Below are 14481 nucleotides of genomic sequence, written 5' to 3' on the forward strand. Positions count from 1 at the left end.
TTTACGTCAGACACGATTGTTCATTTTTAAATAAAATTCATAGTGTACGAAAGGCCTTCGTCACCATCATCAACAAAACACCAACTGAGGGAATATCTTTTGGGAAAATAGTTCATTTCACTTTTAGAACCTGTCGAAAATTACTGTACAGTGAAGCTTGTCTAAGACATGTTGGATTTTCCTTTACTTTTTTTCACCCGTCTGTGGTTTTTTGATAACATGGCGCCACCATGTGTTAGACAGAGGTATTGCAGTACAGTGAACGTGAAACGTTTTATAGCACAACGTGATCCTTGATCCCAAACAACTTCCAGCTCCCTACATAAGTGCACTAAACAGCCTATAACTAGTGAATCATATTAGATACACCCTGTGCAGTGGACTACATATTGACCCAGTAAAACAGTTGAGGAGTAGGAGCTACAATATCGCATACTGAACAGTAAACAGTAGGCTGTAGTGATTATTACAGAGAGAGCAGAGCAGCAGTGAAACTCCAACTCTGTCTCTTCTTACTGCAGGTTGGTCTGGTAATGTTTCTCTTCAGTTCAAACCGGAAATCAGTCACTTCATTTTTCCGAGGCACCGTGTAGTGTTCGTGTAGTGTTCGTGTAGTGTTCATGTAGTGTTCATATTACAGGTTGTTGTACAGCTACACTTAGTGCTGAGTCAGCGCTGCTATCAACATGGCGGCTCTGATACATGAGAGTGTGAAGGTGAGTTCTGCCCCTGTCTGAGTGTGTGATTTACATCTTAAAGTCTTTTACATTCTTTATTTTCTTTATCTGGTCTCTTTCTTTCTTTCTTTCTTTCTTTCTTTTGCACTCTGGGAAGTGAGAATGCTTGTATTGTTTTTCTTTTCCTTTCTTTCTTTCTTTCTTTTGCACTCTGGGAAGTGAGAAAGCTTGTATTGTTTTTCTTTTCTTTTCTTTCTTTCTTTCTTTCTTTCTTTCTTTTGCACTCTGGGATGTGAGAAAGCTTGTATTGTTTTTCTTTTCTTTTCTTTCTTTCTTTCTTTCTTTCTTTTGCACTCTGGGAAGTGAGAATGCTTGTACTGTTTTTCTTTCTTTCTTTCTTTCTTTCTTTCTTTCTTTTGCACTCTGGGAAGTGAGAAAGCTTGTATTGGTTTTCTTTCTTTCTTTCTTTCTTTCTTTCTTTTGCACTCTGGGAAGTGAGAAAGCTTGTATTGTTTTTCTTTCTTTCTTTCTTTCTTTTGCACTCTGGGAAGTGAGAATGCTTGTACTGTTTTTCTTTCTTTCTTTCTTTCTTTCTTTTGCACTCTGGGAAGTGAGAATGCTTGTACTGTTTTTCTTTCTTTCTTTCTTTCTTTCTTTTGCACTCTGGGAAGTGAGAATGCTTGTACTGTTTTTCTTTCTTTCTTTCTTTCTGTCGCACTCTGGGATGTGAGAAAGCTTGTATTTTTCTTTTCTTTCTTTCTTTCTTTCTTTCTTTCTTTCTTTTGCACTCTGGGAAGTGAGAATGCTTGTACTGTTTTTCTTTCTTTCTTTCTTTCTTTCTTTTGCACTCTGGGAAGTGAGAATGCTTGTACTGTTTTTCTTTCTTTCTTTCTTTCTTTCTTTTGCACTCTGGGAAGTGAGAAAGCTTGTATTGTTTTTCTTTTCTTTTCTTTCTTTCTTTCTTTCTTTCTTTCTTTTGCACTCTGGGAAGTGAGAATGCTTGTACTGTTTTTCTTTCTTTCTTTCTTTCTTTCTTTCTTTCTTTTGCACTCTGGGAAGTGAGAAAGCTTGTATTGGTTTTCTTTCTTTCTTTCTTTCTTTCTTTCTTTTGCACTCTGGGAAGTGAGAAAGCTTGTATTGGTTTTCTTTCTTTCTTTCTTTCTTTCTTTCTTTTGCACTCTGGGAAGTGAGAAAGCTTGTATTGTTTTTCTTTCTTTCTTTCTTTCTTTTGCACTCTGGGAAGTGAGAATGCTTGTACTGTTTTTCTTTCTTTCTTTCTTTCTTTCTTTTGCACTCTGGGAAGTGAGAATGCTTGTACTGTTTTTCTTTCTTTCTTTCTTTCTTTTGCACTCTGGGAAGTGAGAATGCTTGTACTGTTTTTCTTTCTTTCTTTCTTTCTGTCGCACTCTGGGATGTGAGAAAGCTTGTATTTTTCTTTTCTTTCTTTCTTTCTTTCTTTCTTTCTTTCTTTTGCACTCTGGGAAGTGAGAATGCTTGTACTGTTTTTCTTTCTTTCTTTCTTTCTTTCTTTTGCACTCTGGGAAGTGAGAATGCTTGTACTGTTTTCTTTCTTTCTTTCTTTCTTTTGCACTCTGGGAAGTGAGAAAGCTTGTATTGTTTTTCTTTTCTTTCTTTCTTTCTTTCTTTCTTTCTTTTGCACTCTGGGAAGTGAGAATGCTTGTACTGTTTTTCTTTCTTTCTTTCTTTCTTTCTTTCTTTTGCACTCTGGGAAGTGAGAAAGCTTGTATTGGTTTTCTTTCTTTCTTTCTTTCTTTCTTTCTTTTGCACTCTGGGAAGTGAGAAAGCTTGTATTGTTTTTCTTTCTTTCTTTCTTTCTTTTGCACTCTGGGAAGTGAGAATGCTTGTACTGTTTTTCTTTCTTTCTTTCTTTCTTTCTTTTGCACTCTGGGAAGTGAGAATGCTTGTACTGTTTTTCTTTCTTTCTTTCTTTCTTTCTTTTGCACTCTGGGAAGTGAGAATGCTTGTACTGTTTTTCTTTCTTTCTTTCTTTCTGTCGCACTCTGGGATGTGAGAAAGCTTGTATTTTTCTTTTCTTTCTTTCTTTCTTTCTTTCTTTCTTTCTTTTGCACTCTGGGAAGTGAGAATGCTTGTACTGTTTTTCTTTCTTTCTTTCTTTCTTTCTTTTGCACTCTGGGAAGTGAGAATGCTTGTACTGTTTTTCTTTCTTTCTTTCTTTCTTTCTTTTGCACTCTGGGAAGTGAGAAAGCTTGTATTGTTTTTCTTTTCTTTCTTTCTTTCTTTCTTTCTTTCTTTTGCACTCTGGGAAGTGAGAATGCTTGTACTGTTTTTCTTTCTTTCTTTCTTTCTTTCTTTCTTTTGCACTCTGGGAAGTGAGAAAGCTTGTATTGGTTTTCTTTCTTTCTTTCTTTCTTTCTTTTGCACTCTGGGAAGTGAGAAAGCTTGTATTGTTTTTCTTTCTTTCTTTCTTTCTTTCTTTCTTTTGCACTCTGGGAAGTGAGAATGCTTGTACTGTTTTTCTTTCTTTCTTTCTTTCTTTCTTTCTTTCTTTTGCACTCTGGGAAGTGAGAATGCTTGTACTGTTTTTCTTTCTTTCTTTCTTTTGTACTCTTGGGAGTGAGAAACCTTGTATTGTTTTTCTTTCTTTCTTTTGTTTCTTTCTTTCCTCTTCACTCTGGGAAGTGAGAAAGCTTGTATTGTTTTTCTTTCTTTCTTTCTTTCTTTCTTTTGCACTCTGGGAAGTGAGAATGCTTGTACTGTTTTTCTTTCTTTCTTTCTTTCTTTCGCACTCTGGGAAATGAGAAAGCTTGTATTGTTTTTCTTTCTTTCTTTCTTTCTTTCTTTTGCACTCTGGGAAGTGAGAATGCTTGTACTGTTTTTCTTTCTTTCTTTCTTTTGTACTCTTGGGAGTGAGAAAGCTTTTATTGTTTTTCTTTCTTTCTTTTGTTTCTTTCTTCTTCACTCTGAGAAGTGAGGAAGCTTGTATTGTTTTTCTTTCTTTCTTTCTTTCTTTCTTTTGCACTCTGGGAAGTGAGAATGCTTGTACTGTTTTTCTTTCTTTCTTTCTTTTGTACTCTTGGGAGTGAGAATGCTTGTATTGTTTTTCTTTTCTTTCTTTTGCACTCTGGGAAGTGAGAACGCTTGTATCGTTTTTCTTTCTTTCTTTCTTTTGTTTCGTTCTTTCTTCTGCACACTGGGAAGTGAGAACGCCTGTATGGTTTTTATTTCTTTCGTGACGTGTGAGTGCTTGTATTGTTTTTCTTTCTTTCTTTCTTTCTTTCTTTCTTCCTGCACCACATTTTAGGTTTTCTAATGAACTAAAACAGATCGTAGTTATAATCCTGATGAATAAAGCACAGCGTAAACCCCTCAGTTTGAATGAACGTGGACTTATTTTTCTGCGTAGTCATTGAGGTGTTTTGTGTGTCTGTAGAGTTATTACAGCTCTCTGGAGTCGTCGGATGCTTTGCAGACGAGTGCTGCTTGTTCTGCTTTCTCCCGGCCGCTGTCTCGGAGCGTACAACAAGCCCTCAAACACATCCATCCAGAGGTCTGCAAAAGGTGCGGAACATATGAAGTTTTTTTTTTTATATATATATATCTCTTATATTCCACTGGAATTAACTGGCTATTAAATTATTTATTAATCAAACATCTGGAATGTCCACAAAACAAGTTAGTTCCTATCCAGCATCTGTTCTGAAGGCTCATGATTCGTCACTGGTCTAGGTTCTTCGGCTGTGGTCTGGTGGCTCCGGAGAAGCTGAAAGGATGTTGGGTTCTGGATTTGGGAAGCGGTTCGGGTCGGGACTGCTACGTCCTCAGCAAACTGGTGGGAGAAGATGGACGTGTCACTGGCATTGACATGACTGAGGATCTGGTACTGTACAAATGGCACTGCCAAGCTATCTTCAGATGACTTTTATAATAAATAATATAGAGGAAATGAGCAGAAAGCATATATGCAGTGAAATATAAACGATCCATCATACAGCGTTGCACAATAATCATCATCAAGCTCAGAACTGTTATTACAGCAGCAATGAGCACACACTTGTCTGTATTTATCATAGTTATGGATTTTCATTTTTGTGAAGTTATGAAGGACATTTTTGGATCAATGTGGCATTTGTTTAAAAATAAATAAATAAATAAATAAATAAATAATAATAAGGGGGGTGGGTGTTGTAATAAGGTGGCTTTCATATCAATCAAAAACATTATCATAATGGAGTTTCCAATACACTGAGCCAATTGGAGAGTAGTCGACCTATACATTACAGCTTAGAGCAAAAGTTTGTACTCCCCATCATTTCTTGGTGGGCAAATCCAGAAATACAGCGAAAATCAACAGAAAATGGTTTAAAACAGATAGCATGATTTAACAAATACAATACAACGATGAAACAAATGTGTTTTAAAAAGAGATCAGACATTTAAGGTTTAAAAAAAAAAAAAACTTTATTACTCGCAGTTTAATCATCTTTCTTGTCCTGTCTTCTTGCCAAAACGTCCCCATGATAACCCCATTGACTTGGCCCTCAGAACTGGTGAGTATATGAGTGAATAGGGAAATGCACACATTCTTCTATTTTTGCTCTTTTTTTTTTTTTTAGATACAAGCATCAAGGAAGTACATCGGATACCACCAGGAGCGTTTTGGCTATGCCAAGCCGAACACTGAGTTTGTTCATGGATATATGGAGAAGCTCAGTGATGCCGGGATACAGGACAACTCTCTGGACGTAGTCATGTATGTAATATATGTAGTCATGTTCAGCTCTGGTGTTTATTGAGCATCAACATCAGACGTTAATTTTCTGTTCAGACTTTCATGAGGGTGTGGAACAGAAACAAACAGGTCTAGAAGAAAACTGTGCTGTTTTGTAGATCTCAAACATATGTGTGAATTTACTTTAGCTGTGACCAAACTGCATTGATCAGACCTGATTTTATAACTGAATTGATCAGACTTGTTTACTGATTTATAACTGAATTGATCAGACCTGTTTACTGATTTATTACTGAATTTACCAGACCTGTTTATTGATTTATAACTGAATTGATCAGACCTGTTTACTGATTTATTACTGAATTGATCAGACCTGTTTATTGATTTATAACTGAATTGATCAGACCTATTTATTGATTTATAACTGAATTGATCAGACCTGTTTATTGATTTATAACTGAATTGATCAGACCTTTTTACTGATTTATTACTGAATTGATCAGACCTGTTTATTGATTTATAACTGAATTGATCAGACCTATTTATTGATTTATAACAGAATTGATCAGACCTATTTATTGATTTATAACTGAATTGATCAGACCTGTTTACAGATTTATACTGAGTTGATCAGACCTGTTTACAGATTTATACTGAATTGATCAGACCTGTTTACAGATTTATAACTGAATTGATCAGATCTGTTTACAGATTTATACTGAATTGATCAGACCTGTTTACAGATTTATAACTGAATTGATCAGACCTGTTTACAGATTTATACTGAATTGATCAGACCTGTTTACTGATTTATAACTGAATTGATCAGATCTGTTTACTGATTTATAACTGAATTGATCAGATCTGTTTACAGATTTATACTGAATTGATCAGACCTGTTTACTGATTTATAACTGAATTGATCAGATCTGTTTACTGATTTATACTGAATTGATCAGACCTGTTTACTGATTTATACTGAAACACGCCTCCTCTGTGCAGATCGAACTGTGTGATTTGTCTTTGTCCAGACAAGAGGGCCGTTCTAAGTGAAGCTTACAAAGTACTCAAGGTAAAGTCTTTCCTCTTCGATGCTTCGGCTCCTCCTTTTTTCTTTCTTTTCCCCTGGTTATGTTTTATTTCTGGTAGTTATTTGATTTCTCTTTAATCTGTAGGTCGGGGGTGAACTTTACTTCAGTGATATGTATGCGAGCGAGGTGGTCCCCGACTCGTTCAAACTGGATCCAGTGCTTTGGGGTAGAACCTTCTCCTCTCAATCGAAAAAAAAAAAGATTTGCTTTTCATTAAGTGTGACTGTTGAAATTGAATAAGGTTTGAATTGTTTCTCGTCTGTTTTTTCCACCTAATATTACGTATAATTACGTCCTTCTGCCCTAAGCATGCGGACGATTAAATGAATACAGACAATCTCACTTTTTAGAATTATTATACTCTCATAACAGCAGCGTGAATAACACACAGATTTGCTGAAGAGAAACTTGGTGCTTATTAGTAATCGCACCCTTACAGAAATCATTTGGGTGTTAAATAAATTCAAAACGAATAAATAAAAAATGTGCTTGTTGTGTAACATATCGAGGTGATGGATATTCTGTATTTAAGCACATATGACAAGTCCACCTCACATATTCATCAGGTGGATAATATACAGTATGTATGGTTTCATTTTCCCTCAGAACTTTTCATATAAGGTCTCGTATGAGCTTACAGACGATCACGTTGTCCTAGGTTACATATTCAACCTTTCCATCACATTCCCCTTTTCCTTTCTGGTGAAGAAGCTTTTGGAAGATTATGCTGTGTGTGTACACCGAATACTTTTCTGTGGCAGGTGAAGGAATGGGCGGCGCCCTCTACTGGCATGATTTCATCTCCATCATGAAGGAACTGGGCTTCAGCACGCCTCGTCTGGTCGCAGCTAGTCGTATTGAAGTACACAACCCAGAGCTCCGAACGAAAGCAGGTCGAGCTCCGTGATTGGTCAGGGTTGTTCTCGTAAACTACTCATAAACTTGTATTGACGTCATGACAAACCAAAGACAAACCAAAGAAGTGAATATTTCTGATATGTCTGGGTATTCAGAGTTGAGTTATGTGCGCATACTTGCCTAAATTGGTTTTCTACGGCGCCCCTAAGGGGACGCGGAAGGAAAATTTATATTTCAATACTTTTGTGTTTGCGAAACGTTTGCATTCCAGCGAGAAATTTTGCGTTCTCTCCCAATGTTTTTTGTTCTCTCGCAATGATGTTTGAGCTAACCAAGCTCATAATAAAACTCTATGAACCGCTACAGTGTGAGCGTGTTATGCCTGAACCACTGCCCTGCTGTAGCGAGAAATTAAACCGGAAGTACTCGTCGTACGCACTCGGCGATGGCAGGATGCAAAAGTTTTGAGAGAAAATGCCAAAAAAAAATAATTTTTTTTTAATTGTGAGCAAACGCAAAATTTATCTGGGGAACGCAATAGTTTTGCGAGCGAACGCAAAAAAAAAAAAAAAAAAATTGAAATATAAATTTTTCCTTCCATCTTATATTTTTTTCCATCACCATGTCCCTTGAGGGGCGCTGTAGTCTCCAGACCTCACACGTCTGTGTAGAAACCGAATCCGGCACTATGTTTCCGAGATGTTCTTGTAAGTTTTATTTTGTAACCGTGTTCAATTTAAATCATTTCAAATGCTGAGCTACAGATAGAAATTACTATGTTTTTTTCTTTGTATTGTTTTTTTTTTCTCCATAAAATGCTTTGATTGATAATAAATGTAAATTTACGGGATTCACACTTGTCGTTATGATTTGTTGTGATATTGTTCCATCTTAATTTTTAACAAGCGTAACTTAAAATTTGCCAACGGCTTCCGAAATTGATAGGTTTATATACCATATATGCTCTCGTATTTCCGATTGAAAGCTTTATTTAATCATGAACCATTGTTTGTTTCTTCTCGAACCGGAACACGTCTCTTGTAATACCTTTACATCTTTATTTTTTTCCTTAGGTGATATTAAATATGCCTCAGGGACCTACCGTGCCTTTAAATTGCCCCAACAGTCCATTCAAAGCAAAGCACTGGTCACGTACAAGGGGACGGTTCCGGACTGTGCCGAGTATTTTGAGCTCGACGCCTCGAGCTCCTTTAAGGTATTTTACGCGTACGTGTGTGTTTGTGTGTGTGCATGTCGCTTTCAGTATAAGAATCGAGATTTATCAACTGTATTACTGTATTATTCCAGTGTTGATCATGACACCGAGGTATTTCTACTGTATTATTTGTTTTGGGTTTTAAAGACTAAGAGTATAGAAGATGTGGCTAAATTCATGAATAGTTTAGTAAGTACAGCATACTGTATATAAGGAAACAGGAAGGGACCTAGAACAGATCCTTGTGGCACGTCCGTGTGAAAATTCCTCGTTTACACGTACAAAGTGAAAACATTGCAGGGAAAATAAACCAAAACTGACTATCACTTATTTCCTGTACTGTACGTGCATGAGAACAGGACTAATAGACAGTATGTAAGGAATAAACCACTTTGGGGCATGCTGTTATTGGAAAATCATCACAAAGCGATTAAAAGCAGCGTTACCGTTCCCACAACACATTTGAGCAGTTTACAAATGTTTTATTCCTCTTACGCCACAGCAACTTGCCAACAATGACGCATTTTTTCTTTATTAAAGAAAGGCACATCACATGTTTTATTCGTTTCTAGTTATGTTTAATGTTGTGGAACGTCCACATAACAAGTTAGTTCCTGTGATCACTTACTGTACATGTTATAGCAGCTAGAAACGCATTCCCTCACCGGCCTCCATATGTAGCCCGCGGCTGAAAAACCACAAAGCACAAGTCCTCGGCCCTGAAGACATTCTGGTGTTTATAACTGTAAAAAGATGTGAAGTTACACTTTTAGCTCTGACTGGTACAAATAAGCCAGACCGTCTGCCCTCACTCTCAGTTTCTCTCAGCGGCGAGCGCGTGTTCAGCTTCACCGCTGTGCTGCTGTTTCTGTTTCCACGCAGGTAAATGTGCCCGTAGAGGTGGATGCAGAGACGGCAGCTATCCTCCGGCACACACGTTTCACGCCAGACTTCATCGTCCAGACGAAAGACGAGCCTGATCCTAGCCTCGTTTCCGCTCGGCAGGTAAAACACACGTCGGCATGTTTTATTACCTCAGGTGGACAAGGTCAAAATGTCCTCAAAACGTTTCTCCTACAATAGATGCTCTTGTAAAACGACAGACCAACATGATTTCGTGGAGAATGTTAGGGAATTATGTAGCGATGTCGATGATTTTGATAATCGCTTCCTTCGGTTAAAAATTGCGTAGTCGATATCATCTTATGTCCGAACAATTGTCTGTACAAGTAGGTTTTAACGTTTGTTTGTTTTTTTTCCGAGATGAACGTTACATGCGAGTGCTCTATAAATGTACTTCGTTAATACTCTATAAATGCACAACTGTATTTTTGTAATGTATTTTTTTTTTTAAAATAGCAAATTCCCAATCTCAGTTTATTAAATAATTAAATATTAACTTATTAAATAAATCCTTAATAAATAATTCGACTGATTTGTTATCGTTACCGATAGTTAAGTTAAAAGCATCCGTTAACGAAAACTAGATGTAGGATTTTTAGCGTTGCAACGTCATAAAAACATTAGCTTTTTCATAATAATAATAATAATAATAATAATAATAATAATAATAACAGCGTATACTTATACTTAACGTCAGAGGGGGTTAGAGTTTCAAAATGACTTACTCTGGAAAAAGTGCCATTACTAAGATAAAAATACTCAAGTAAAAATAAGTTTTTATCCAAATATCTACTTGAGTAAGAGCAAGAAAATATCTAGTTTAAAAAAAAAAAAAAACTAAAGTAGATAGATAGTAGTAGTAGTAGTTAAGGCCAATTTGTACTTCTGTGTTATGGTGTGTTGGTGCGGCGACGCAGAGAGGGGGATCATGATTAAGCATGGCAACCAGAGAAGCAGAGACATACTAGCGCGCAGTCCTCCAGCATGCTAGCTACAAGTCTTGCATGCGTCAGGGCTAAGCATCAGGCGAAAGCTGATTGGTTGGTGAGGAGGTGTGCGGGATTGCATATACGGAAACAGTTTGAAACCTTCAATTCGATTGAATCCAATTCAGATTAGTTTAAATCAGAGTAATACTGTTCAAAGTACATCTGAAGTGTAAACAATAAAATGCTAAACAATAAAGTGTAAACGATAAAAAATTTTCCCCTTGTCACATCCAGACCGTTTTCACATTCCGTCTTTTATAGACAAGTTTGTTCTCCAACACTGCTTCCTGAAAGTGTAGTCCGTTAAAAACGTGTATTTAGCCAGTACAGCTAGCTTCCACTGCTCATCTGTCAATAAGCCTGGCATATAATGTACATCAAACAACCACGTTTTTGTATGTTCTTATTTTACGAAAAGAGTGAAATCCGTTTGAAATACATTTTAAAGACGGATAAATCATTTACTGTAGTAAATTGCGTGCTGTAGGCTACACATTTTTCGTCTGAACTGAACAGGAGATGGACGCTACACCCCCACAAACAGTACACAATTGTAAATCTACCTGAAAGGCACAAAACACTCTGAGTTCCAACTCAGAAAAATGGCGGCTCTTCAGAACGTCCCACTTTTCGAGTGGATTTAAATGGATTTTTCCTACTCGGAGATCGGAAACGTCCCGTTCGCATTCCCATATTGGCACTACTGACGGATCATCGGCAATTCTTTATACAGTCCATACAGGATTTTGTGATTTTTTGTGTCAAAACAGAGCCATCAACCAACAGACACAATAAACCAGCTTTGAGAATTTGATGACAGGAATTTGATCTATAAGCATTGCTTCAGTTTTACAGTACCACTATACAGGCAGAGAAAATGATTCTCCGTTGACGTTTTTGTCTCAGGAATACAGTCCGAAAGAAAAGAAACATCAAGGTTTTCACCAGATTGTGAGGGAATGTACATTTGGGTATCGTCAGCATAGAAGTGATAACGGAGGCCGAGCGATCGCGGCGGATGCCCGAGTGCAGATGAATGAATATCGAATAGTGAAGGGCCTAAGACTGAGCCCTGAGGAACACCAGTGAGCACAGAGCTAGTGTCAGACCTGTAACCACGCACAGAAATAAACTGGGAACAGACAGTAAAATAGGATTTAAACCAACTTAAAACCACACCAAAAACTCTTTCAAGGCGGGTAAGTAAAAGACCATGATCACCAGTACAGATCAGCTATTATATTATATCGTGAGTGATATTATTATTTGAATTAATTGTGATCGAATAATAGTGATAATGTAAACAGCCTACCGTTCTTTGTAGTACTGCCACCTGAGCCCGTTCCTGCTGGCAGACAGACTGGGATCCTGTGTGAAGCAGTGCTCTAAGACGGGCGTCGCGGCCGGAAGCCGTGAGTAATGAGGGAAAGCGCATCGTGTTTGTTCACAGTGGGATTAAAGGCTCTACATCGAACAGAAACACATTGGATTCCAAAGTACAAAACTGAAGCCTTTGTATGTTTTCTTTGTTTTGTTTTGTTTTGTTTTGTTTTTTCGTTGTGATATTTGACTGCAAATGATTTTTGTATATTAGAATGATGTCGCGATAGGAAAAGTGGTTAATGTTAATACTCAGTAATGGTCTAGAATAGTACATAAGTATTTGAGATACGACACCGGTTTATTCAGTTGAAGTAGATGGATGGGGATATGTGTCCGTTTTTGTCGAATTCCTATGTGAATCATGAGCATAGGGATAGTGGAAAAAAAACCCCAAACAAAACAAAAACAGCATGCGCATGCTTCATTTAAATGTGGCTTTGATTGAATGCGATGCCCAGTAACTTTCAAAATATATATACATTTAAATATGTATAATAACTTTCAATATATGAAAATATATAAATGAAACAAAGGTGATTGACTCCATTTGTAAATCAAAGGACAGCACGTGGGGTCGTGACCCTAGTTTGGGAATCCCTGATCTAATAGGAGTGTAGTATATGGCTAATATGTTGCTGCGTGAATAATCCTTGTTGTAATTATTGCATTAATATTCATCGCTGTAAATTGGGTCCAAGTTAACGAAATTCAAGTAAAAAAAAACATTATTCAGCAAGTGCTGTTGTTATTCAAATAGCACTTGATCCAGTACAATGTTGTTGTTGTTGTTGTTGTTGTTTAAAAGCAGGTTTTTTAATAAAAGGAGCAGGATGTGAAATTCTGTATGGCGCAGTGCTCAAAGAAAAACAGTCCACGTGTGGTTATTAAACATGTTATGGTATTCTTGAATTGTTAAATGATCTTACACTGTAAAAAAAACAAAACAAATAAACAACAACAACAAAGTCACTGTAAATTTTACACTACGTTGTCAGTAAAGTTCAATTCTGGATTTACAAGGATTGACAGTAAACAAAAATAAAACATATTAAAAGTGAAGTACAGGACACGACTGAGCTGAAGTTTAAGGGTCTCCTGCAACAATTGTAAGTTTTTCTTTTTCTTCTTCTTTTTAATTTATTTTTTTTTAAATCATCAGCTGAATGAGCAAATGTACTGGATTGTGTGTTATTTTATACCGCGTAAGAGATTACAGTACTTTAAATATGTTCCGTAGTTGTTTACTGTACATTTTTACAGAACTTTACTGTAAAAATTTACAGCCAGATTTTTTTTTTTACACCATACAGCTTTACACACGGTCTTTACATAGACTATTATTTCATGTATAATTCCCTGTTTATATATTTAATCGCACAAATGCAGTTCCATAATTATTTAATATAATAATAATAATAATAATAATAATAATAATTGTTATTAATATTATTTATTGTCTCTAGATGGCACTAAAGTTCTGTAATTGGAAAGCTATTTCTTCCATCTGTTAGAGTATTATGATGAACTCTAGAGCCTTATATCCTGAAGTGTGCAGTCAAGTATAAAGAAAATGAATGAAAAAGGTGATTTAAGTCACTCCACTCGATCACCAGACCCTAAAGTGTATAACTCTTTGATGAACATAGTCTTATAGAAAGGTGAGGATTTGCTTCATTCGAGATAACGAAGAATGGCTATCGAAGAAACACGTGATAGACGTTTAATAATGTATGGATAATTCATCCGAGAGCGCTTCGGCGTGCGGTGTGTGTGTGCTGTGTAGCGCCGATGTGTTCGAGATTACACACCGAGGCATGGCTTAGGCACATTTGCGACGGAAAATTACAAATTCTACTTATCTGCCAACTGGATCATATAAGTTCAGCGTGTTATTTATTTTTTCCCCAGAGCTTTATGGCTGGGTTTAAATAGGGCCTCGTATGAGCCGAACAAAAGATTGCCTTGCTTGCAGAAATGAGAAAGAAAGAAAAAAACATCCCTGCCCGGTCCTATGGGTCCGGAGAGGGAGTGGTGTGTCCGTGTGTGTGTGTGAGTGTGTGTGTGTGTGTGTGCGTGTGTGTGTGTAGGTTTTCATATCTTGATGGGAACCAAATGTCCCCACAAGGATAGGAATATCAGACAGTTTTGTCCATGTGGGGACGTTCTTCTAGTCCCCATGAAGACGTTTTTGAAGACGAAAACGAAGAACATACTAAAAGTAAAAATATTTGTATCAGTGGAAGGTCCTCACAAGGATACTAAGACAATTGTGTGTGTGTGTGTGTGTGTGTGTCTATGTGTGTGTGATATCCCCAGCTCAGTGGAGGAAGCAGGTGTGGCGTGAATGTAAACAGAGCTCTGAGGAATGACTCGCATTGTCCTCATTTCACCTCTCTCTCTCTCTCTCTCGTTCTCTCTCTCTCTCTCTCTCTCTCTCAAAGTGCCTCATTTTGGAGCTCGCCCAAATCGCGTCCCATTACTTTCAGCCACTTAATGCACTGTCAGTACCCAGAGCTGGAAAGCATGTAGCGTCAGGAGACACTGGGAATAGAACGGTAACATTCAGTTGAAAAAGCCCGTGTGCGAGTATCAACATTACATGAGTTTTCCTTGCTCGTTCGTGCATCGGGTTACAGCGAAGTGAAACTGCACG

At 37.2% G+C, this 14481-nt stretch overlaps 1 protein-coding gene across 1 annotated transcript; it reads left to right on the plus strand.

Annotated features, from left to right (window-relative positions):
* Positions 1-205: 205 nt before the first annotated feature.
* zgc:153372 (uncharacterized protein LOC767695 homolog) lies at positions 206-14023 on the plus strand. The gene is made up of 11 exons (XM_053647429.1): positions 206-521; positions 641-716; positions 4090-4217; positions 4386-4536; positions 5273-5409; positions 6391-6460; positions 6564-6645; positions 7241-7372; positions 8411-8553; positions 9436-9558; positions 11770-14023. The coding sequence occupies exons 2-11, from the start codon at positions 687-689 to the stop codon at positions 11863-11865; spliced, it is 1092 nt and encodes a 363-aa protein (XP_053503404.1). The 5' UTR covers positions 206-521; positions 641-686; the 3' UTR covers positions 11866-14023.
* Positions 14024-14481: the final 458 nt, after the last annotated feature.

Source organism: Ictalurus furcatus, chromosome 17 (assembly GCF_023375685.1).
Source record: "Ictalurus furcatus strain D&B chromosome 17, Billie_1.0, whole genome shotgun sequence".
Classification (NCBI taxonomy): domain Eukaryota; kingdom Metazoa; phylum Chordata; class Actinopteri; order Siluriformes; family Ictaluridae; genus Ictalurus; species Ictalurus furcatus.